Genomic DNA, 24,544 nt, shown 5'->3' on the forward strand with positions numbered 1-24,544 from the left:
AACTATAACAAAAAAATAAAAAAATTAAAACAACATAATTTCAAAGCCATACTGACTACTGACACCGTGCAATTTATTATTTTCCGGACCTTTGCTGGGAAGGAAATGTAGAGACCGGACCTCTTGAAACTTTAATTGAATACCCCTGCCCTAGAGCATTGTTTGGGTTAGCCTCCTAGAATAGATCACATGCGTGCCTTATTAAAGGGGTTAGAGTCTGAGCTTTTCAGTTCAAGTCAGGGCTGGGTATCGCCAGTCACCTCATGATACGATACGTATTGCAATATACATGTGATGATTTGATATATTGCGATACATCATGATATCATAGTTCGATTTAGCTTTTAATTTAAATTAATTTGGGGATAGTTCAGTTATAATGTCCATTTCAGCTAATGCTGTTATTCATTATATAGGGGACCTTCTAACTTGTTAAATTACGGACATATCAATTTTAAAAATTTTATTTTATCATTAGTTTTTCATCATTTTGTTGACATTTTTGCTTTTTTTTTTTTTTTTTAAATGTAGTCCATGTATTACATCAATAGATATGTAGAACAAGTGCTAAAATGGTACTGCCTCTTTAAGACCTGTGGCAGGGACTTTGAAGGTAGGTTTGTTTGGTCGAATGGCTTCTTTAAAGCATCCATGCTGTGTGATTAGAATTAAATGTTTCTTTTGTTATTTTTGGTAAATAACTGTCAGTAGAGAACAGAAAGGATATTAAAAGAGACATTATTCAACAACAAATGCTTTATTTGGATCTAGTCTTTGGACTCACATTGCACAGAAAGTGTCAAAACTTTTACACAGAGCAATCAGTGAAAAGATCTCAGTGCTGAACTTCTAATTAAATTACCAGCCGGTGGCTAATCACAATTTTTTTTGTAGCAAATAAAGTCTTTACACATTTGATTTTTGGGGATTGCAGATAGAAAGAAAGAGCTATCTTGGCATTTTAAGAATCAACATTGGGATCGTGCAAATGAAGATTAAGTAGAAAATAAAAAAATTTGTCCGACCCTAGATCCAAATGAGTAAGAGAGGTCCAGCATGTCCATGAGAGAAACCATGAATCCTGCAGGATCAGTTTTTCTCTTTCGTGCCTCATAGAAGCGTCTCTGACTGCACTGAAAATATCACGATACATGGATCTAAGTATCGACACAATATCGTGAGAAAATCGCAAAATATTGATATTTCATTGTATCGACACAGCCCTAGTTCGAGTGCAATGGTGCTGCAATCCTGTCTGAACCCATGTTAATGAGTGTGGTAAAAGCAGAGTGCTGGAGACGCTCAACATGGATATTGCTGGTTTGTGCGCATGTTTTACTAATGGCAGCACACATTACTTTCGCCAAGTTGTCATGTAGCATTTGCAGCACATTGAAGGATGTTAACATTTCTTAGAATGGCAGTTACTATAGCAGCGATTATAGTATTTTATATTAAACCAGTGTTCTGCATAATAGGAATGTAGATAGAGGAATGTTTTGTGAATAACTTTAAGCATGTCAGAAGAGCAGCCAGTGCTTTCTCCTCTCACGAGACTCCGTCTCTTCTCTCCTCATAAAAATTCTTGCAAGCGTTCGAATGGGGTGGGTTCAGCACTTGGTGGGTGCGGTTTTCTCTTTGCCTCCTCCTGGTCGGAAAGGAAACTTTCATCACAAGCTGATTTATGGGCGACTGCACTCCCCCTGGGATCAGAAAGTCTTTTTAAATCCTCTTCTCCTCTCCATAAAAAGAAAAGCTGTTTTTGTGTAGTTATATTTCTTCAGTGTTTTAGGGCCAGGCCCGTGGGGGCCGGGGGAATGGGGAGTGACGGCACTCATCTAATGTGCTGCCCTGAGTTCTATGTGGGCAATATGACAACAAATGCAGCAGTCATTAAAATGATGTGCTGCACTGCAAAAGACAATTGAAATCATGAAATATCATTGCTGAAGTGAGTTGAACTCATTTAAGTGAGGGTAGCTGAATAGTTGGATTCACGTTGTTTAAAGGAAAAGCTAACCCAAAAATGAAAATTCTTTCATAATTGTATTCATTTCAGGTTGTTTATCACCAAAATCATATGCCTTCAGAATACTTGCAAATGATGCTCTTTTAAGCTTTGGAGGGAGTCGCTATCAACTGCCATTGAATTAAAATGACATCCCTGGATTTTCATTACAATCCTTTTATGTTCCGCATAAGATAGAAAGTCATACAGGTTTGGAATGACATTAGGGTAAGTAAATTATGACAGTTGTTATTTTTGGGAGAACTATTCCTTTCATGTGAATTTGCTTGCACAAACCTCTTTGCTTGCACAAGCCTATTTTTTTGTCAGAATACTCAGCATCACTATGTTAGAACAAAGACCATTCAGTCTGTATCGTTGTTCAGTAATTGGCCCGGCAAATTGAAGCAAAGCCATTATTCTTACTTTTTGAAACTTAGCCTGGTCTCATTTGACTCTTTGTAGTTGGGTCTAGTCTGACATTGTTTGCGGTCAGGCCAGGTAATGAGGCTGCCCCCGGCGTGCACATGGTTGTCCCTGTTAAAGAGTGCAGGGTCACGCAGGACCAGGAAGGGTGGAGCTGGGCCACTGCGGCATGGCGCCTCCTAGCAGGAGATAGCACTGTTTTATGGGTAATTAACTCTTATGTGCTCCTCACCCCTCTCTGCTGGAGTTTTGGGTTTGTTAATGGATCGGCAGCGGAGGGTAGACTGTGTTCTTTTAGTGACAGATTATTTATTTATCTTTTTAATTGGTGAATTATATTTTACACACAGGGATTTAAATAATTTTTTTTTTTTTTTAAATGTTAATGTTCAAAATCATGTTGAATTTAGACCAGTTACCAGAATTTTGTAGTAACTGATTACAGTGGAAATTAACTAGAAGACAAACTAGAATTGGCTTGAAGACTCAAAAAAAAAACCTATGGCAATATTAGCTTTCAGCACAAATAAAAAAAAAAAATGCTGAGGAACTTTTATCTTGTGTCATTTGAATGGCCTTTTCTTAAACAGTTATTTCACATAAAAATGAAGACTGTCATAATTTACTTGACCCTCATGTCATCCAAACCTGAGTTTGTTGCTGTTTTGAAGAATTATACTGTTCGTTCTTTTCCAATCAATTTAAATGAAAGGGGACAAAGGCTTTCAAGATTCAAAAAAGGAGGCTGAAGGCCCGATATATGTATTTCCGGAGAAGTTCGTCTTCGTTCTTCGTTCAGGGGTAAAAAGAAGTTCTAAACAGCTGTGCAACAGTATACTATTTGCAAATGTTCAGACACATTTCTTATGAAGTATATCTGGGCCTTTAAGCACCATTAAAGTATCATAAAGGTTTGATGAACATGCCAAGAGGTGGATGCTAGTCAAGATTTTCAGTTAATAGCAACTTACTATAAGTTTTTATTTGTTGCTCACGCATAGCCATCGCACGGCTTCAGAAGACTTGGAATATAGCAAACGATTTGGTATTTCTATGATGCCTTTATTAGGGGTGGGTAAAAATATAGATTTTCTGATGCATCGCAATCTTAATTTGAACGATCTTGATATCGATTCTCAAATCCCAAGATCAGTCTTTCTCTCTTTGCACAGCCCTCTACAATGAGAGGAAATCACTGGCATTTGCAACCAAATTCCGCGCAAATACACAAATGAGCCAAACAGTTATGACCACCTGCCTAATATGCTGTTGGTCCTCCAGGTGCTGCCAAAACAGTGCTGACCTGTGGTATCTGGCACCAAGACATTTGCAGCAAATCCTTCAAGTCCTGTTAGTTGCGAGTTGGAGCCACCGTGGATCGGACTTGTTGGTCTGGCACATCCCACAGATGCTCAATTGTATTGAGATCTGGGGAATTTGGAGGCCAGGGCAACACCTTGTTCTGTCATCATGTTCCTCAAACCATTCCCAAACAATGTGTGCAGTGTGGTAGGGCGCATTATCCTTCTGAAAGAGGCCACTGCCATTATGGAATACCATTGCCATGAAGGGTTGTACCTGGTCTGCAATGATATTTAGGTATGTGGCACGTGTCAAATTGATGTCCACATGAATGGCCAGACCCAGGTTTTCCCAGCAGAACATTGCCCAGAGCATCATACTCCCTCCACTTGCATGTCGTCTTCCCACAGTGCATCCTTGTGCCATCACTTCCCCAGGTAAACGGTGCACATGTACACGGCCGTCCATGTGATGTAAAAGAAATCGGGACTCATCGGACAAGACGATCTTCTTCCACTGCTCCAAGGTCCAGTTCCGACACTCGCTTGCCCATTGTAGGTGCTTTCGACGGTGGACAGGGGTCATCATGGGCACTCTGACCGGTCTGCGGCTACGCAGCCCCATATGCAGCAGGGTGCGATGCACTGTGTGTTGTGATACATTCCTCCCGTAACCATCATAACAATTTTCTGTGACTTGTGCCACAGTAGACCTTCTGTTGGTTCAGACCAGACTTGATAGCCTTCAATGCCCTCGAGCATCGTTGAGCCTTGGGCGCCAAACACCCTGTTGCTGGTTTTTGGTTTGTCCCTCCTCGGACCGGTGTCGGTAGGTACTCACCACTGCTGACTGAGAGCACCCCACAAGCCTTGCCTTTTCAGAGATGCTCTGACCCAGTCATCTGGCCATAACAATTTGGCCCTTGTCAAAGTCGCTCAGGTCTTTGCTCCTAACCATTTCTCCTGCATTAAAAACGTTGACAACAAGAACTGATCTAATCTACCCAGACCTTGACATTTGGCCTTGTTAGGAGATGATCAGCATTATTTGCTTCACCTGTGAGTGGTTATAATGTTTTGGCTCATCAGTGTATTTGGCAACTGGCTGATCAATGTTCAGATTTTACTTACCAGTAATCATATAGTGTATAGTATAGTGGTGGAGGGTTCAGCAGCGAGATCCTTTCACTGCTTGCTGAGAGTAGAAGTTGTTCTGTATAATGTGTGTCCAAAGAAGAGATCCACATATGTCATTGAATAATCAAGAGAACAGAAAAATAAACATTTAACTCTAAGCACCAATATAACGGATGAGGCAAAGAAGCCATTCGAGTCCTCTCCCATTAACATGCGCTCATTTACACACACTCTTTACAGAAATGCCAGTTTTCTTAGAGAGAGTGCGGGTTTTTAGCACTTGTTCATCAAATCAATGTACATACTTGTAAATAGTACAAATTATGCAATTAAACAATAAACATGTAACAAAATAGAATATATGCAATATAATATCATATTTATTGATTGAAAACATGGATTTGTTGATTTTTAAAAAGCTAACCTGACAAAAATTATGAAAAACTAATGAGATATAATTAGCAAAATGTATATTTTCGTAATGTACCTAGTTAGAAGGTCCCCTGTATACTCAACAGCATTAGCTGGGAGAGAATTTCTTTCATATGTCAGCAAAAGGGACTGATTATAACTGAAATATACCCATATGAATCAATATCAAACAGAATCGGAATCGAATCGAATTGGGAAATCTGTATCAATACCCAGCCCTAACATTTAAAATGCTTTTGTGTCCTTTTTGAAGCTCGAAAGGTTCAGCCCCATTCATTGTAACTGCATTGGAATTGCATTCTTTATTTTTCCTTTTGTGTTCCCCATTAAAAAGAAAGTCATGCAGGTTTTGAACAACATTACGGTGCGTAAATGATGACAGAATTTGTATTTTTTAAGTTAAGCAGTACTATACAGTACCAATAAATTCACAAAATTGGCATTACATTGGAGCACATGAAGTAAAATGACCTGACCTTTGCCTTTAAACTCTAGCTGCAGTCTCAGTGCCACTTGAGTGGAAAAGTTAAAAGACTGATAGTCTAAAGGGCTCATAACAGTCTGGAATGGTCCCTGCAGTCATGTCATCAGGCTTTAATGGGCTGTTTTGCCTTTGAAAGTGTTAGGGGTCATAAAGGCACGAGCAGGATGGTAGGAATAAAGGGATATAAAAGGCCTTATCATTTATCTTTGGTTTGTATCTTTCAAATGTTTTTTATATGTATTTCTGTTTATCAGTTTGTCTGCTCTTCCCACAAATATTGACTTTCCATGTCATTCTTTGTTCCCTAGGCTCGCTGGTTCTGGGAAGCTTATTTCAGCTCCATGAAGGCTATTGGCATGACGACTCTCCAGATCATTAACGATCGCATCTACCCATATGCAGCTCGCACCTATGAAGAATGGAACAATCCTCTTATTGTTGTAAGTAACCGTTTTGGTCTCTTTTAAAGTTAGTAGTACTCAGCTGGTTATTCAGTAAACCGTAAAATAAAACTGCTTTTATTAGGATACTGCTATGAGTCTTAATCTCATGATCATTTTAACTTATTTTTCATTAGTGCTTATTTGTTCATGAGTAAGACTTTTTTTTAAAGAGAAGTGCCTGTTGACACCAAGTTGTCAGATGCCACAAACTTTTTGCACCAAAGCAACTGACACAGTCGATGTTGAATTTTCATTATTTATTAGTATGAGTTTTTTTGTCATTTAAACAATAAAACAACGGATCATTGCAGTTTAATATTTTTACCTTCTGTGAAGTTAAATAGAGAATGAATGTGCTTCATTCTATAAATTTGGATTTGGTGTGAATAGGCTTTTACTCAAGTGCAGAATCAGTATATGGTCAGTATCAGTATGATAGATAATATGATTTTTTTCCCCTTGTAAATAGTGCACTATCCTAATGTCTTGCAGACACAATTTGAGGTAGGTAATGTATCTTTAACAACAGGGCAGTGTTTTTGCTGAAAATGTTAATTTTCCATTAAATTTTGAGCTGACGTAGAATTCAGGCTTTAAAGGATATCTGTACATCTGACAGTGAGCTCTTGATAAAGAAGTGGACCTGTACTTTCCAGCTCTGTGTTATTTCACAAGGTGTCATTCTGGTAGTGGCAGCCAACAGCTTGGCAAAAGACATCTATGCAGTGGGAGCATTAACCAGTAGTGGTCTTAGTCTGAGCTTTATAATGCTGAAACATCTCATGAAGGGCCACTCGCCTGCCAGTCAGCCCTTTATGGAGCATAGAGCACAGATCAGGGCTCTAGACTACGACTAAAATGGTTGCGAATACAACCAAAAATAAATAATTGCGACAATAATTAAAAATCTAGTCGCCACTGGCGACAGTCGGGATGTGTGCTTTCATATGTGGTTTTGTCAGATATCATCTTGTTGGTTATTGAATACATCTTTAGAGTGCCAGTGTGTCTCGCGCCACTTTTGACCCTTTCTGTTGATGATATGAGCTCGCTGGCTGCACGCAACAACAATCACAGCACGAGCCATGATGTCCGATTCGTGAACAAATTACTCTTTTGAACCAGGTCTTTATAATGAATCACCCGACAAGAGCTCGTTTGAACTCAGGGGCTCAGGTTAGCAGTTTGAATTCGAGTCACTTTCTCAGCGAATCAACCATCAGTGAGTTCACAACTGGGAAAACTCCCGTGTTATGTACCAATTTTTTTTTTTTGTCTGGATTATTATAGATTGGGATTGGAGTAGCACAATAAACTGCATCTGGGATTTCATTCAATTTGCACTCTTGTTGTCTTTGTGTCTGGGCCATCTAGTCACAGTAAAGAAAGACTAAGATTTTTTTTTAATTATATATATATATATATAACATATAAAATCAATTTAATATATGCACTCCCATATAATATATATATATATATATATATATATATATATTATATAGCACAATACGATGATACTTGAACAAAAATGAGCTGCATGGTCGAGTTGCCAGAAAGAAGCCAATGCCACAAAAAAGCCTGGTTACAATGTGCCCGACAACACCTTGACACGCCTCACAGCTTCTGGCACACTGTAATTTGGAGTGCCGAGACCAAAATAGAGCTTTATGGTCACAACCATAAGCGCTATGATTGGAGAGGAGTCAACAAGTATTGTGCTCCTTGAAACGACCACATCGTCTTTTTCCAGAGCAGCCTGTATTTCTCATGAGGTTACCTGTGGGTATTTCTTTGCATCCCGAACAATTCTTCTGGCAGTTGTGGCTGAAATCGTTCTTGGTCTACCTGACCTTGGCTTGGTATCAAGAGATCCCCGAATTTTCCACTTCTTAATAAGTGATTGAACAGTATTGACTGGCATTTTCAAGGCTTTGGGTATATTTTTATATCCTTTTCCATCTTTATAAAGTTCCATTACCTTGTTACACAGGTCTTTTGACAGTTCTTTTCTGCTCCCCATGGCTCAGTATCTAGCCTGCTCAGTGCATCCACGTGAGAGCTAACAAACTCATTGACTATTTATACACTGACACTTATTGCAATTTAAAAAGCCACAGGTGTGGGAAATGAACCTTTAATTGCCATTTAAACCTGTGTGTGTCACCTTGTGTGTCTGTAACAAGGCCAAACATTCAAGGGTATGTAAACTTTTGATCAGGGCCATTTGGGTGATTTCTGTTATCATTATGATTTAAATAGGAGCCAAACAACTATGTGATAATAAATGGCTTCATATGATCACTATCCTTAAATAAAAGACCGTTTTTTTGCATGATCAGTCATATTTAAAAATCAATGCCAAAATTTCACAATTTCTGCCAGGGTATGCAAACTTCTGAGCACAACTGTGTGTGTGTGTGTATATATTTATTTGTGATGTGAGATCCAGCTTTTGATACTTAAGAACATTGTTATACCTGTTATGTAGATTATGAAGGGCAGTACAAATAAAAAAAAGATATTTTATCTCTTATATTTGTATATATTCTGCAAGGGGTGTGAAAATTTATGAGACAAAAGGGGAATACAAATTTGTGCACTCAGCTGTACAGTATATGTATTAAACACCTGATTAATGAGCTATCGGCTGTTTTTGGCTTTCTGTCTTGTTTTTGAACAGCAGTCTAAATTGAGCAATTCTGTGATGTGGCAACTAAAACAGCCATTTGGCTCCTAAATGTCTCAGTTTAGGAGCCAATGGCTCCTTAGTAATTTCTTTAGTCTGGAGCCCTGCAGATCCCAACTTAGAGACTCTGATCATTAATTTCATGAATGCTGCCTTTGCTGTATGCAGTCAAAAATCCCAACATTTCAAGATAATTTTGTATGCAGCCAAAACAGAGACCAGGAACAGGAGGAGCATGCAGTTTGTTAGGAGTTCCTCCTGATGATGTCATTCTTGGTCAGTTCTCATCGTCTCTCTACCTACAGTCAGCTCATTTACATAAACACCAGAAAACCGTTTATTGCGAGAAAGCTAATTAAGACCCGAAAGCGGTGTTCCTGTCTACATGCACTGTGTTAGCAGCTTTCTGTTTACCCCCGTATTCAGGTGGCTAAGTCAGTAAGCAGCTTTCTCCACAGCAACATAAATTCCCTCCGATGCTTGTGTAAATAGCGAGCATAGTGTCTGAGGACAACTTCGCTATTTTTATTCTCTGTTGTTTCGATTTATTTCCAGATATTCCAGAGTTGTTTCTGTGTTGGTTTCCATAACTTTCCATCATAACCTGCTGTGGAATTGCACTGCAGTAGTGGGATTTCCCTTTTATGTCAAACTCCGGGATTCCCCCGATGTACTTGAGCGCATATAAACGGACGTGAGGGACAGTAGTTATTTTTAATGGTGTGTATAATTTGGTGTAGTTTATAGTGTGTATCCGTTAGTTAACTTGTTGATGTGGGGCTACATCTTATGATGCTAATTGAACCTTCACTAAGCTCCTCCCCCTTGGTTACCACTGCTCACTCTGACAAGCTTTGCAGAACTTCCCATTATAATGAATTTGAGCTTGTCATGAACAGCACGGTTTTTAGCAAAATATTCTCAAACTAAATTGATGATAATCTTAAGTGGGCTGGAATGAAGAGTGACGTAAAGCATATTTATCTGACAATTTTTGTAAAATAAATTGTTAAATTACACAGTAATTTGATTGAAAACTGTGGAAACTGTGAATCAGAATCGAGGTAAATGATTATCACTATCACAAGAAAAGAGAACAACACCATTTGATGGCGATACACACCTGATAACAATAGTGTAAGTGAAAAGAACTCCTTATAATGTCTCATAACTGCTATGAATGTATTGAACTCTTTATTTACTATCGCCTTTATTAAGACCTGAATTAATACTTTAATTTTAAGTTATTAGCTTTAATTTACCTTAGAGCAAATGTAGGTGTCCTTGCTGATGTTATACATGTTCATTTGTTTAATCCATAGCATGCTTTTCTCAAGATTTATTTAAAGGTGTTAAAAAAAGAACGAAAAAACACAGCGAAAGTATCAACTCTTTAGGTACCTTGTGTCACTATTGCAGGTGGCCCAGCAACAATGTTTTTTACATTTTTGGGTAATTTCTATAAAATTCCAATTAGAACTTCTCAACCACTCTTTACACTCATTGGAAAAAAGTAAGCGCTTGTAAGAGAAATGGCACATGGCAACAGTTGCTAAGATAGGATTGGTCCAAAACACTTTAAGGTGGGGCTTAGCAAAGGGTCAGTTATGCTGTCTGTTCCATGCACATTCGCACTCTTCAAAAATATATAATTTAAAAAAATCAGAACGTTGCTTATGCGTTTACATGTCCACATAAGCCACGTTCTCCAGGAGAAACCTAGGTGTGTAAAACCTGTCTCTTAATCCCATAAGCAGCATAAGGAAAATTACGTTCGTGTTTACATGACGTTTCAAAATGCCACTTTCAACCAAAACCCTGAAAAAAAAAAGTGCTTGTAAACAGGTTTGAAGATCTAATGGAGGGATCCGGACCCACAAGAGACTAATTGTCCTGCCTCTGTCTTTTGGCCGCTATAGTGTTACAGGAGAGATTAAATACTTTCTCAATATTTGGTAAAAGAACACCGAGCAGAATTGGAGCAGTACATAAATCTAGTGCATTTCTTGTTCTGCTTTCCTACATCCACCGTGACTTAATTGAAAGCACATTTCTCCAGCACTGCCTTTTGAGATGTTGTCAGTACAGGCAGCTTTTTGTGCTTGAGTTCTAAGGGAACTTAAACTCAGCCTGTGCTAAGCAAATGAATGCTTTATGTTCCATCGTGCATTTATTATCTGAGAAGAATTATTAGCATCACTTGTTTTTGGGGCACCAGTTCAGCCTTTTAAGTGCTTAAATAACAGGAAAAGGTAAAGGAGTGTAATGTCTTTTTTCGGCTACTACTTAACCCTGTGATTGTAAACATGTATGCGTCTATCTTATGTCTATGGCACCTTCTTTCTTGCATTGAAAAGAAGGCAAACACTGTTCATCTTTTTGAGGGACGAAAGTAAAGCAACGTGACCCCTGCCAATTCCCGACAGTCCAAATCTGAAGGAAGCTGCTGCCTCTCCTGCCACTTAGAATGCAGCTCTTATTTTAGCCCAGTCTCTGTTATGTTAGCAATCGCTTCCCATCAGCTTCAGTGAGAATCTGGAGGTAAACGTTCAGCGGACTGAGCCTTTGCAATTGAACAAGCGTCCACGCTTTCATCTGGGTTCCATTTTCGACTAATCCCAAAGCTGTACTAGTATGATCCCAGCTGCAAGATTCACCAAGCCCACATGAAACAGCCTGCAATCCCTCACCGTCACTCAACCCTCACCTTTTACGTGTGACAAAAAAATACTGGTTCCCAATAACAAGCTCTTCATGTGTGATTATACCCAACCCCCACATTTTCATATCCGAGATGATAAAAACAGCCTTGTCATTAGGGGGTGGAATTCCACCGAGAAATTGAGAGATTCAAAGGGGACTTTTGGCAAAGTATTTCAGACCTTGGAGAGTCTGTTACCGAATGCTGCTAATTTTGGTTTGAGCAAATGCACTTTTACAGAAACTAGCCAAAAATTGAGTACCCAGTCATTTACTGCTTGTTCTTCATAACAGGTGAACACTGACAAACACTAGCAAATATTCTGGCGTTGACTGTCAGAATGGAAAATTAGTCTTGTTTTCATGCTTATTTATTTTACAAATCGCAAAGGCTCAGCATACACTGAAACGCACTGGAGCCTGCCCAATTAGAGCAGAGCATTTTGTCAGAGCTTGCGCACACCACACCCCTGTGTTCTACTTCATTCATCTTACCACTTATATGTCACAGTGGTACTTTTATTATTTCCCCCCTCTGCTTTAGTGTCCGTGTCAGGCACCTCAAAGAAATTTCCATTGGCATATAAATTTTGTTTTTATTAGCGGGATAGTTTTCTGATGTTGTGCGAAGGACGGCTGTGTCCATGGTGACAGACCGTGGCGGACGCTGCTAGAGAGCTGGTTAACCACTGTGTAAATCGGGGGTAAAAAACCAAACTATTTGTTCCGATGTTGGATTCCAATAGAATGGCCCCTTGAAGGTCTCTCCGTTGTTCTGTCTTTTCTGAGCACTGAAGTAAAGCAATTATTGTTAATTTACACTTTACAAATTGATTCCGTTATTCATTTTATCTGACTCCAATTTTATATTAATCTGACTCCAATTTAAGTTGACCTCTAATTTAGATTACAGCTCTAATTAACTTCTGATCATTCTTTTAATTTGATCTTTTTAAGTTATTGATTACTCTGAATCATCTTAATTTTCATTATCCTTTCATCCGGGTCCCAATTGTCGCTTAGAGTCATATGCCGGCCGATTAATTGCATAGATCTCACGGACACAAAATCGCCAGCCCGTTCATAGTCAGCGGTTGCAGGGTTTACTAATATCATCTGGTTCGGCCGCCTTCTGCTTGCTCATAACCAGATGATTGTTTTATTTAGTCACGTTTCATACAACTTGCTAAGACGGTGATAAGCAGTGACTGGTAGTCTTACGTGGTTTCCTCCTATTCATAAGCTCCAGTAATGATCATTATCCTGGACATAAGTTTGCAGTAACAAAAGGCGTCCCTCGAATCTACCGGTGATAAATGATTTCGGATGAATACAGAATAAATCAAAAAGTAACAATTTATTTGCAGGTAGGATTTAAAACTTAAGTTACAAAATCAATCAAACCCAATTTCACACATGATCAGAATAAATAAACATTTCGAAAAATAAAAGACAAGTCAAAGAAACATACCTGACAAAACTACATGCAGCGGTACAGCATGGGAGATCTGCTTACAGATTCCCCAAGCTTCTTGCCAACTTTTCTTAAATACCCAGACAGAATAAACATTGTGTACCAAATGGTATTATCCTTTGAACAGTGAGAATTTGGGGTTGAATGTGTTCTTGACTTGCTGGGGTTTAACCTTGTTAACATACAGGAGATCATTTAAATTGTAGGTCAAGGAGGGGGATAGACCTCCAGAATTCTGCAGTATTTGGCAAAGACCTTATAACTTTGTCACCATTAGTTTTATCAACATGGGAAAGAGACCACTGTACCAGTCGCACAGAGACCTCTTAAATGATATCAAACACATACAGTTGCATTCTTTGTTTTCATGGTATTTGTTATATTTTTTTACATATAAATCTCGTCTTTGTATTGGTCCTGATCTGTTAAGGGGGAGAGAGAAGAGGGGGCAGCAAGGTGATTTGCAATTTATCACACTGTGGTGATATTCAGGTGAAGATTTCAGCTTTGTAAAACAATGCAAAGGCGATTTGCAATTTATCACACGTGGTAATATTCAGGTGTAGATTTCAGCTTTTGCGAGAGAGTTCTATGACGTTGACTCTCGCAGAGTTCTTTGGGTGTAGACATCCTTGTGCCAGCCTTACAACTGCTCTATATTTGCGGGCACCTGCAGCAGCTGCTGTATAGGAGGGTGTAGTGCGCTCACTGCCAGCCATGCTGAAGGCTATCAATGTCATAGCATCTCTCCTTGCGGGCCTCATTGTGTGGGGCCTTTGAGTTTTTTAATCAAACTACAACCTCCTTTATTTGCAGAAAGTGTTATTACTGTTATACAGGAAATTTAAGTAAAAATTTAAAGACCTCACACCACAAATAGAAACTTCAAAAGTGTGCAAAACTTTTAGGCACTTGTGAAAAACATTGCATAGTGAGGATGTCTTCAAAAATAATGCCATAAATAGTTTTCATTTATCAGTTAACCTCAAACAAAGTCCAGTTAATATTAAACAAGCTAAATCAATATTTGGTTTGGCCACATTTGCCTTTAAAACAGCACTAATTCTGCTAGGTACACCTGGACACTGTTTTTAAAAAAAATTTTTTTTTTGTTTTGTTAATGTCAGATAGGATGTTTCAAGCTTCTTGGAGAATTCACCACAGTTCTTCTATCTATTTAGGCTGTCTCAATTGCTTCTTTCTCTTTATGTAATCCCAGACTGACTCGATGTTCAGTGGGGGGCTTTGTGGGGGCTATGCCATCTGTTGCAGGGCTCCCTGTTCTATTCTACTTGCAAAAGGAATGTTTGGGAGTGTAAAATGTATATTTCCTATTGTTACACGAAAGCTTAAGATATAAATAACCATCTTAAGACAAATATTTTTGTGAAACATCTTATGTGCCTAAGACTTTTGCACAGTAATGTATATATTTTAGTTCACTTTAAGTATGTTTTCATTTTTAAAGGTTCAATTTAGTAGGACTAAAAGAGTAATTAATCTTTTTAATATGTCATGTAAATGCTTTTGTCTGACTGAAATTGTACACGGCTGAATTTTGCGAAGATGGTCTAACAGACCTGGATAGTGCAATTGTAGCTCTGCTTCATCCAGTGTGTATACACGTTAATCGAACCACAGTAGGCTTCAGTGAGGTATTACATAATGTGTATTAATAGCACTGACATCTTTCCTTATATATCCGATTACATATTGTGTCATGCATACTTAGACTGACAGATGAAGAGTGTAGCTCAATGACCGGAACGTGAAAACCCACTGTAGCTTGATTATAACCGCGCTTGTAAACGTAATCTAAACATTCCAATCAGAATCTGCACTTACTATGCTGCAACAAGGCAGGATAATGTTGAAGAAAAACAGTGTTATTTTAGCCATTAGTGCTTAGTGCAGTTTATTGCAGGCTCCAACTTTAACGCTGATGTTGCAGTAAGCTGTTCATTATTTATTTGTTGCTTCTGGGTCAGTCCATCTCAAGTGGTCCAATACAGGTTGCTTGACCATTTTTAATTTTCCTTTTTTTTTTTTTTTTTTTTGTGATTACCTCTATGTATTGGTATTGCAAAACCACCAGTTTTTTTTATTTTTATTTTACTTGGTTTAACCATGATGGCCATCTTTTTGTCATGGTACATGACAAATTTTGGTTATACAGCTGTTTACGGAAACCTTAATATCTTGGCTCAGGATGGTCCTAGCTCCTTGGAGCAAAAACTGATATCTAGAGCACATTACAAGGTACCTGTACATATATAAACATTTTGCACATTCTTGTTCCTTAGACTTAGAACTTAAGTACTAATGTTATGCTCAAGATTGCTCAAAGTTCCACTTTTAGGGTCGATTTATAATGGGAAGGGTCTCATTTTTTTTAGGGGGTACCAAAGTAAGTATAGTGTGCATGCAGAACATTACAGGTTTTTTTTTTTTTTTTTTATGGGGGTGAGAAGGTGCAATTTTTTTACAATTCCCCTCACTTTCGTGTTGAATATCTCTGGTGGGGGACCAGAAAGGAGCCTGAACTTTTCACAGAAATAAGTCCTCTATGGTAGCATTCTGCTGAAAAAAAAAAAAAATTGAGTTTGAGATTCCACTGGTTACAGAGCTAGGGCTAATAGAATTCTGGGGAAAATCCTGTTTTATTCATGCATTTTGATAAATGAACCGATGTAATATAAGCCAATTTATTTTTAAACAAATAAAAGAAATTAACAGTATTTTACATGTTTACATGTACATGTTTTATTAGAAGCTGTGAGATTTCCTCACTCAGTCTCTCTGAAATTTTGTGGGAGCATCCGGTGACAGTAGTCAATTTGTCAGGTGTCAGTTTTCTGAGAACATTGTTCATGGGAACCCACACTTTGTCCTCAGTAGACACTGGTCAAGGTGGGTGGAAGAATTTTACAAAAACATCAGTTTTCCATGCTGATGTCCTCAACCAGTGGTGTCTTTAATACACTGAGTTTCTAAGCCAGAGAAACAGAGAATTTATCACTAGGGAGAAAGTTATCATATCTGCTCTGTCAGTCATAACCCATTGCTTAAAGGTGATGTTATCAGGAAGTGTGTCATCATTTTCTGACTCTTCAAGCATCTGCAGTAAGGCCTCTATACCTGGACACTGATCACACTTGTTGAGCATGCAGTCATAACTGTTTATGTCACATACTAGAAGTTCCAGCATGTCCTTGTAGTCCACTTTTAGCTTTGCTGACTCAACCATCAGCTTGATGTTCTGATGTTGTGTGCAGACACAGACAGTGTGAGTTCCAGATGCTCCTGGCAGCACACACAATTTTGGCCTCAGTTCACAAAATTTTGATCTCCCTATCTTTAACTCTGGGTGCTGATTTTTAAACTCCACATACAGTTCATTAAGTTTACTTAAAACGAAATGTTTTTGTTTATGAACTTTTTGAAGAACACTGGGATACATAATGCTTCACTGTTGCCAGTATCAATAGTAGTAACATTTTAGACCTCATTGACAAGCATAAGCTATTGTATGTCAATCATAAACATAATTATTGTAAAATACTGTTCATTTTTATTATTTGTTATGCTTATTACATCTGTTCATTTCTCAAAATACATGAATAAAGTAGGCTTTTCCCCAGATTTCTACTAGCCCTAGCTCTGTAACCAGTGGAATCTCAAACTCAAAATTACAGCAGAACAACAGTTGAGAACAGCCGAATTCTACTATAGAGGACTTATTTCTGTGAAAATTTCAGGTTCCTATCTGGTCCCCCACCAGAGATATTCAATCCTAAAGTGAGGGGAATTTAAAAAATTGCACTTTCTCACCCCCATAAAAAATAAATAAGAGAAGTCTCAAACCTGAAATGTTCTGCATGAACACTATACTTGGGTACCCCCTAAAAAATTAAGACTGATACTCTAACCCTTCCCATTATAAATTGACCCTAAAAGTGGAACTTTGAGCAATCTTGAGCATTACATTAGGACTTAAGTTCTAAGTCTAAGGAACAAGAATGTGCAAAATGTTTATTATTTACATGTACATGTACCTTGTAATGTGCTCTAGAGATCAGTTTTTGTTCCAAGGATCTAGGACAATCCTGGGCCGAAATATTGAAAAAAATTCCGTAAACAGCTGTATAACCAAAACATTTTCATGTGCCATGACGCAAAGATGGGCGTCGTGGTTAAACCAAGTAAAATAAAAATAAAAAACAGGTGGTTTTGCAATACCAATACATAGAGGTAATCACTAAAAAAAATAAAATAAATTATTTTTTTTTAAATGGAAAATTAAAAATGGTCAAGCAACCAACTTTACAATTATTGGGCCACTTGAGATGGACTGACCCTTCTTTTTGTGTCTCTTCTCCAATGATGAAGTCAAAGGGACCATGAAATGGCAGCGAAAGTGTGTGTGTGTGCCTGCATTCAGTCCTTTTCCTTAAAGCCTATAAACAGCAGTCTTCATGACTGCATCAGAGGCCCTTTAAGTGCTCGCAATATTTACTTTACAGCGTCACTTGATCTGGGCCCCAGTCCATGCATCTTTGGGAGTTTACAGGCTGTTTTAAAGTGGGCCAGGAAGATGAGCCAAGCCCCACACTGGCAGGAGACAGCCACTGACGCCGATAACGTCCCAGCACCCCTGCTTCACCCCGGTCCTGCCAGGACTCATCTGGACCCCTGCTGCTCCAGAGTTCACAAGAGTGCGATCATAAAATTCCACTCTTGACAAAACAGCTTGGGATAAATAGCAACATAAGAGATGCAAGTCCAAATTGGAATCGGAATTGTCCTTATTAAGAGGTGTATCACTTTACATTAAGACTTTGAACTTGCTTTGTTGGTGGTCTGGTGCATTAACAGTGACAGTAAAAAAAGTTTTGTATACACCCAAAGACTGTAGACATACAGAATAAACAATATAGTAGAAATGTATATAAAATAGATAAGCATATGAGATATTCAGTTATAGACTTTAGAACATAAGTGTTAATCTAATTTCTTTGTTAATAAAATGGCAGTAGTTCAGCATATTATGGAATTATGAGAAAGACAGGGCCTGGTATGGTATTGTACCTGGGAAATATGGTGTCTGCAGTGGGGACAGATCATCCATAAGCAACTAGTGCTGATGATCTCTTGATTAGATTAACCCTAGTCAGTTGGTGTTGATTACACCTGCTTCTGTGATTTATCGTTAATCAGAGTTGCTGGTGAGAAATGCTTCACTGTCTAATGAAGTGCTCATTTTCTATACTTTTTCGTAAGATGGGAAAAAGACGAAGAAATGTTAAGAGTCACTGATGTTTTGATCTATCTTTGGTGGATAACAGATGTGTGCATTTTATTTTTTAAAACAGCACCAGGAAGTTTAACATTCTAATCAAATTCAGATACATAACAGTTAACAGGAAAAGGATGGAAGGATGCCATGGAATGACAAAGAGCCTAAAGAAAGGAAGTATTTAATTTAGCCAATGCAAACACTGCTCTTAATATCTGACCACATAGTATATTGGTTTCTCCGTGTTGTCTCCTCCTCTTCAAAAATTACCGGCAGATTTCACTCAGGTCAGCTAAGGAAAATATTCTCTCTTAATCTTTCCTCTTTTTAAAATTTAGACTACCGCAAGGAATGTAGCACCTATACACACAAAGCCATTAGCGGATTAAACTGTGATAGAAGTTTTAGTGGACTGTCATAGCAGAAATGCTTTATGGGTTGCTCCATATCCAGCTCGTAGTATTTCTCTAGATTATGGAGAGTAAAATCTTGGCTTCTGACAGGCTAAGGAGGCTCATAGTACTCACATATTGCCCAAGTTTGGAATAGAAGGTTTAGGCAAATGCTTTGGCATACTGAAAGGTCATGGCATGCTGCTCCAGCTGTTTGTTAACTCTGTCCTAATCATTGTTGTTTGTGAGCTTGACATTCCACACCACCACTGCTGATTATTAGCATACTTGGTAATCTTTAAATTTTATAGGCTGAGCTAGTTTCCAAATGTGTTTCCAAATAAAGCCATGTTTTGGGGCTGGAGGTTATCTGACTGCCCATTAAATCATTAAATAGGTTAAAGTTATGGAATGTGCTTGCATTTATTTTGAAGAGAGAGAGGTTTAAACTGTTACATTGAATTGTCTGATGAATTGGTTGTTTGTTTTTCCCAACAGAAATGGTCAAGTGTGAACAGCCCGCTTTTCCTTCCCCTCATACCACCACGCTCACCTGGGTTCACTGCTGTGGTGTTGACCTACGATCGAATTGAGAGCCTCTTTCGGGTCATTACTGAGATCTCCAAGGTGCCCAGTTTGGCCAAGCTACTGGTGGTGTGGAACAACCAGAACAAGAGCCCTCCTGAAGGTCAGTGCCATGTTGTAGTGCGAACACTTGAGAGTAAAAATGATTATATTGGAAAAGTCATGGAAATTACAGGAATAGTTCACCCAAAAACAAAATACTGTCATGTCTTGTATGCCTTCAGAAAACTTGAAATATGACGCATGAGATGCATGGACTACTTTTGTGATTCTTTTGGGCCCTTTTTTAATCTTTCAGTCACTATTAACTGCTATTGTGTTTGAGTCGGACTGTGATATTCATTAACACATAGAAAAGTCAAAGGAAATTTCTATAGTAAATATAAATTTTTTCTAGCTATGCTTCACTCTAAAAAATTTCTTGGGAGAAATTGATTTTTGTGAGTTCAGATTCTACAAAATGATCCTGTAATCATAAATGACTGGAGAAGTCATGGAAATTCATTGTCAAATGAGGTGGAAACCCATATATTAATTCAAGCATTCAGGTTAATGAAAAGCTTTTCATTTGAAAGTGATTGGCTAAATGCATCTTTTTGTTATAACAACTTCTGTGATACCAATATGAGATGCAGTCGGGCAGCTCTAAGAAAAGACATTAAACCCCTGATATGGAACAGATGAATGATAAGCCAGTGAGTAGCCAAAATCCTGTTCCTTTAGAATGGAGAGTTGAAAGCATGACATGCCTGAGTCTGGGGCCAAAACTACCTGGTTTATCTTCAGATATAGAGTTAGAACCCAAGTGTTTGGCACATCAGTTGGCATATGGCTTGACTTGAAATATTATTTGCTTTTCTTATTTATGATGTGTTTTCACCAAACTTCCACCCTAAACATTATTATGCAACCAAAAGGATAATTCCTCTAAGGATCTTCCTATCCTACAGTTGTGGTCAAGTTAATGGCCATTAGAGATGTGTCTAATTAAGCTGATATTAGTAGTTATTTATTGTGACTCTGCCTCTAATGATACTGCTTAACAAGGCGATTAGGTGTATGGAGTCCTTGGAGTATGGAAAAAAAGAGCAATGGGGAATTAAATACATCCTCTCCATAGATTTTAGTAATGTCATTATGAAGGGAAATACTTTGAAGTGGACTAATGGCTCACTGTTTCCTTTGATTAGAGGCGTCGCTGAAGCCAGGCTCAAGCTTTGTTACCCATTAGAACTAAAAAGGTCTGTTCACAGGTCAACCTGGGGCTCAAGCCTTGAAGATGATTGATTTCCTCCACACCCTTTTCCAACTCTGATTGTGTTTGTTTATTTTGAGCCACCGTAGCTGCCCATGTCTTAACTGTTTGTCAATTTAATGAGGTGCTGGCAAACACTGACAAAAGGATTGTGTCTTGGGAGTTTCTCAATTGGTTAAATACACAGGGGAGAGCTTTTATATGGTCATATCACAGGGGATATAATTTGCTAAAGCTCTTTTAAAATGATCGTACATGAAGTACAGCCCAAACGTATTAATTTTCTGTACAGTGAGAGGAAGTGATTATGGGCATTGTGGTCGAAAAGTTGTTTGCTGCAGACAAGATTTCTGTTAGATCTTATGGCACTGTAGCAAGAGATTTATGATGTGTGGACATATAAATGTGTGTACTGTGTGGTGCTCTGGATTACGTGGGTTAGTGTGTTGAACTGTTACTCATCTTTGTCCTCACTTCATCTTGTCTGTGTTTATTTTTGTCTTTGTTGAACCCTCTGTGCCTAGGCATGGATATGGCGACAGGATCAATTTTCTTGCATGAAAAGATCTTCTTTCAGCCTTCGTCTGGGGCCACAAAGGCTTTCCGGCAGTTAGGAAATACTTATTCTTTTTTTCTTCATAGTTTGTTGTGTGATCTTGTGAAACAAACAGGGTAGGCAGAACTGTTTCGGACCAACCGAGACTCAATCGGAGATGAGCTCATTCCAGATCTCCTTAAATTTTCCCTGGTTTCTAAGCTGGGCTTTGGGATAGAAGTATAATTGCAGACTCTTCCCCAGTCTGAGGGTCTCTGTTTTTGAGTTCCAGTAGAGTCTCTCATCAGTTTTATTAGGTGACACTCTGTGTGCCAGCTGTCTTTTGCATGCTCTGAACCTCTCCCAAGCACTTACACAACTGAAAATAAAGAGCTTCGTCTATTGTGCTCTGGTAGGCAGACTCATGTGCTTTTACTCGTTGAAGTGTTTAGGCTTATCCATCCGTGCCCTCTTTTCCACAGTTACTGCCATATCTCAAAGTTTTCTCATTTTCTCCAAAAGAAAACCAACCAGTGGTGTGCAGTCAGCTCCTTCAAACCATTCAGAGAAGGGGTGACATAAATGGAGGCGGAAAATTAAAAAATGTATATGCATTTAAAAAATAAATGCGTTAAAATATAATAATATTCAACTTTAAAAACAACTTAAAATAACTGTGTACCTCCTTAAATATCTTCACATTGTTTCTCCTGTTTGATGGAGTAAGCGTTTTGTCACAGCCAGTCAAATTATCACGCTGCAGCTCTACGTTACTGCGTCCCACTTTACAGGAAATTTTGAAGGATTCTGTAATTTATTTGTATTAGCAGAGTGACAGAAAGTCTTGAAGGTTTAAGGGGTTTATGCACTGCACGCCACTGAAACTGAAAGTGTATTATTATTATAATTAGCTCACTGTTTTCAAACTCCACTTCTCTCTATAACAGAGTCACTGTGGCCCAAAGTTGCAGTACCTCTTAAAGTGGTCCGCACCAAAGAAAACAAGCTCAGCAATCGCTTCTTCCCATTTGATGAGATTGAGACAGAAGCTGTGCTGGCCATCGATGATGACATTATCATGTTGACCTCGGATGAGCTGCAGTTTGGATATGAGGTAATATATAATGTGCAGCATTTCATGGATGGAATCTCAATTTGCATGCTGTGCTGATGATGGCATAATACACTTGTAAGCATGAAGTAAGCCAGTATGCTGATATTGGGTCAAATCAAGGAAGCAAGGGAGGCAGTGCCTCCTCAAAAAGAAAATTTGAAATAGAAAATAATTAGCAGGACAGAAATAAAGCAAAACAAATTAGAGGTAATTAAATATTGGTTTTTGCCGATTTATTGAATGTTAAAATAAATTCCTTGTCTTTCCTTACTGTGATGGGCACAGACATTGTGGCAACAAGAGTCCAAAATGTATAAGATCCCAGAAGCAGTTTATTGTGCTACCAAAATCCCAATAAAAGCCAGAACTTAACTTGGGACTGTTATATAAAAACACAGCCGAAATACACCGGGAACTCTTATTTTGAAATGTCTCTGCTCCCAGCTGCTCACACAAACACAAGGGAAAATAAAAAGTGTGGCACAGCCTCTTACCAAAACCAGTCCTCTAATGTAGCGCAAGAGGTTGTGGGTAATATTAGCCCAAAAAGCATGCATAATTTTAAATAAGCTGGGAATTTTTACGGGACATCTGACGCCTTTGACGTTCTTTTTGACATTTACTATGATTTTGGATGCACATATTAATTTACTTAAGAAAGCCATTACCTGTAAATTCACCATTGTTTCCCCTATGTAAAATAAGTTGCTTATGAAACTGGATGGGCACCTTGACATCACTGTTCCCCTAAGAATGTTTTTTTTTTTTTTTTTAAGCAGAAAGTAGATGCTTTTTACCCAAATGACTAGAATACACTACTTGCAGAGACTGTCCCTGAAGCAGCCTGGGGTTAATTGTATTCCTCACAGGCACAATGGTGATAGAGCAAAATTGTGATCCTAGTACCTCTTTGGGTCACACAGTATTCTTGAACCATCCTTTATTGCTCGGCATCTCAAAGCATTCTTTACAGATGAAGTCTCTATTTTTGTTCAGGCCTTTTCTGCTTAGGTGTTTGATATGTAAATATGATGACAGGACAAGTAATGCTCTTCATAGCTATAGGCTTGCCTTCAGCTCACCTGCAGTCATTTATATACTATTGAGAGAATAGAGTGTAATTTATGGATAATTATATGAAATGGAAGACAGCTTTAGAAATGGCTGTCTGGCTAAAAAAACTACCTGCTTATGCCACTCAGGAAAGACATACTTTAGGTCTGTCTGTCATCTTTGGGATTAACAAACTGTTAGATCTAAAGTTCATTGATTAACCCTGATATCCAGGGTTTACCTTCTTTTGAAGGCAGTATTATCTAAAACAACCCTAACTGTTGAACAGTTATTTGTTCTTTTGACTGACCCAGTATGGTCTTGGAGATTGTGACAGGCTTTCTTTTATTTCTCAAATGTCTTCTGTGTGCATGTTTGTAGGTATGGCGTGAGTTCCCTGACAGGTTGGTTGGATATCCTGGGCGGCTCCACTTATGGGACCATGAGATGGGCAAGTGGAAATATGAATCTGAATGGACCAATGAAGTGTCCATGGTGTTGACTGGAGCTGCGTTCTACCATAAGGTACAGTAGAGTGCTGAACTGTGGCAGGGACCGTAAACTCCCACACTTTAAGACCACAGTTGCTTTCTGCCAAAATAATACAAGCATGCATGCTCATTTTCTCAATGTCCTCCCTCTATGGTGCCCTTCAGAGATCCAGAGGTTATCTCACTTGTAATTTAAAACCCTTACTGATTTTCATTCCTCATCTCCCAGAAAGTCACTCATCTCTACAGGGATAAAATTCACAAACATAGCTGGTTATGTTTATAGGTTGAATGTTTTCACTTAAGTTTTTTTTTTTTCCTTTCTTTCCAGTACTTCAACTATCTTTACACTTATAAGATGCCGGGAGATATCAAGAACTGGGTGGATGCTCATATGAACTGTGAGGATATTGCCATGAATTTCCTTGTGGCCAACATCACTGGCAAAGCCCCAATAAAGGTAACATTACCAGGGCTCGAAATTAAGCATTGTGATGTGCTTGTCCTTTGGACAAGTAAATTGGCCATTTACTTGTCTAATTAAAAATGTTTCTTGTCCAGAGAAAAAAAACAGGACATTTAAAGGTGCTGTAATCGATTTTTTTCATGGAAAAATATGCAAAAAATGTTCCTACTCCCTCAAATATATTAATGAAATAAGAGTCCTGAGATATCTCACCAGTCTCTGTGACAGTTGTAGACTTTGTAAACAGCAAGCAAAAATGTGTCCCT

General features: G+C 38.4%; 1 protein-coding gene across 1 annotated transcript in view; it reads left to right on the forward strand.

Moving 5' to 3' along the window:
* Positions 1–24,544, forward strand: part of ext2 (exostosin glycosyltransferase 2) — a 46,456-nt gene that overhangs the window by 14,543 nt on the left and 7,369 nt on the right. The window contains exons 9-13 of the mRNA XM_051722301.1: positions 6,097–6,228; positions 19,278–19,467; positions 22,102–22,268; positions 23,703–23,846; positions 24,144–24,272. Of these exons, the coding sequence (XP_051578261.1) occupies positions 6,097–6,228; positions 19,278–19,467; positions 22,102–22,268; positions 23,703–23,846; positions 24,144–24,272 (762 nt within the window). The remainder of the gene's footprint in view (positions 1–6,096; positions 6,229–19,277; positions 19,468–22,101; positions 22,269–23,702; positions 23,847–24,143; positions 24,273–24,544) is intronic.

This window comes from Myxocyprinus asiaticus, chromosome 2, assembly GCF_019703515.2.
Source record: "Myxocyprinus asiaticus isolate MX2 ecotype Aquarium Trade chromosome 2, UBuf_Myxa_2, whole genome shotgun sequence".
Lineage (NCBI taxonomy): Eukaryota > Metazoa > Chordata > Actinopteri > Cypriniformes > Catostomidae > Myxocyprinus > Myxocyprinus asiaticus.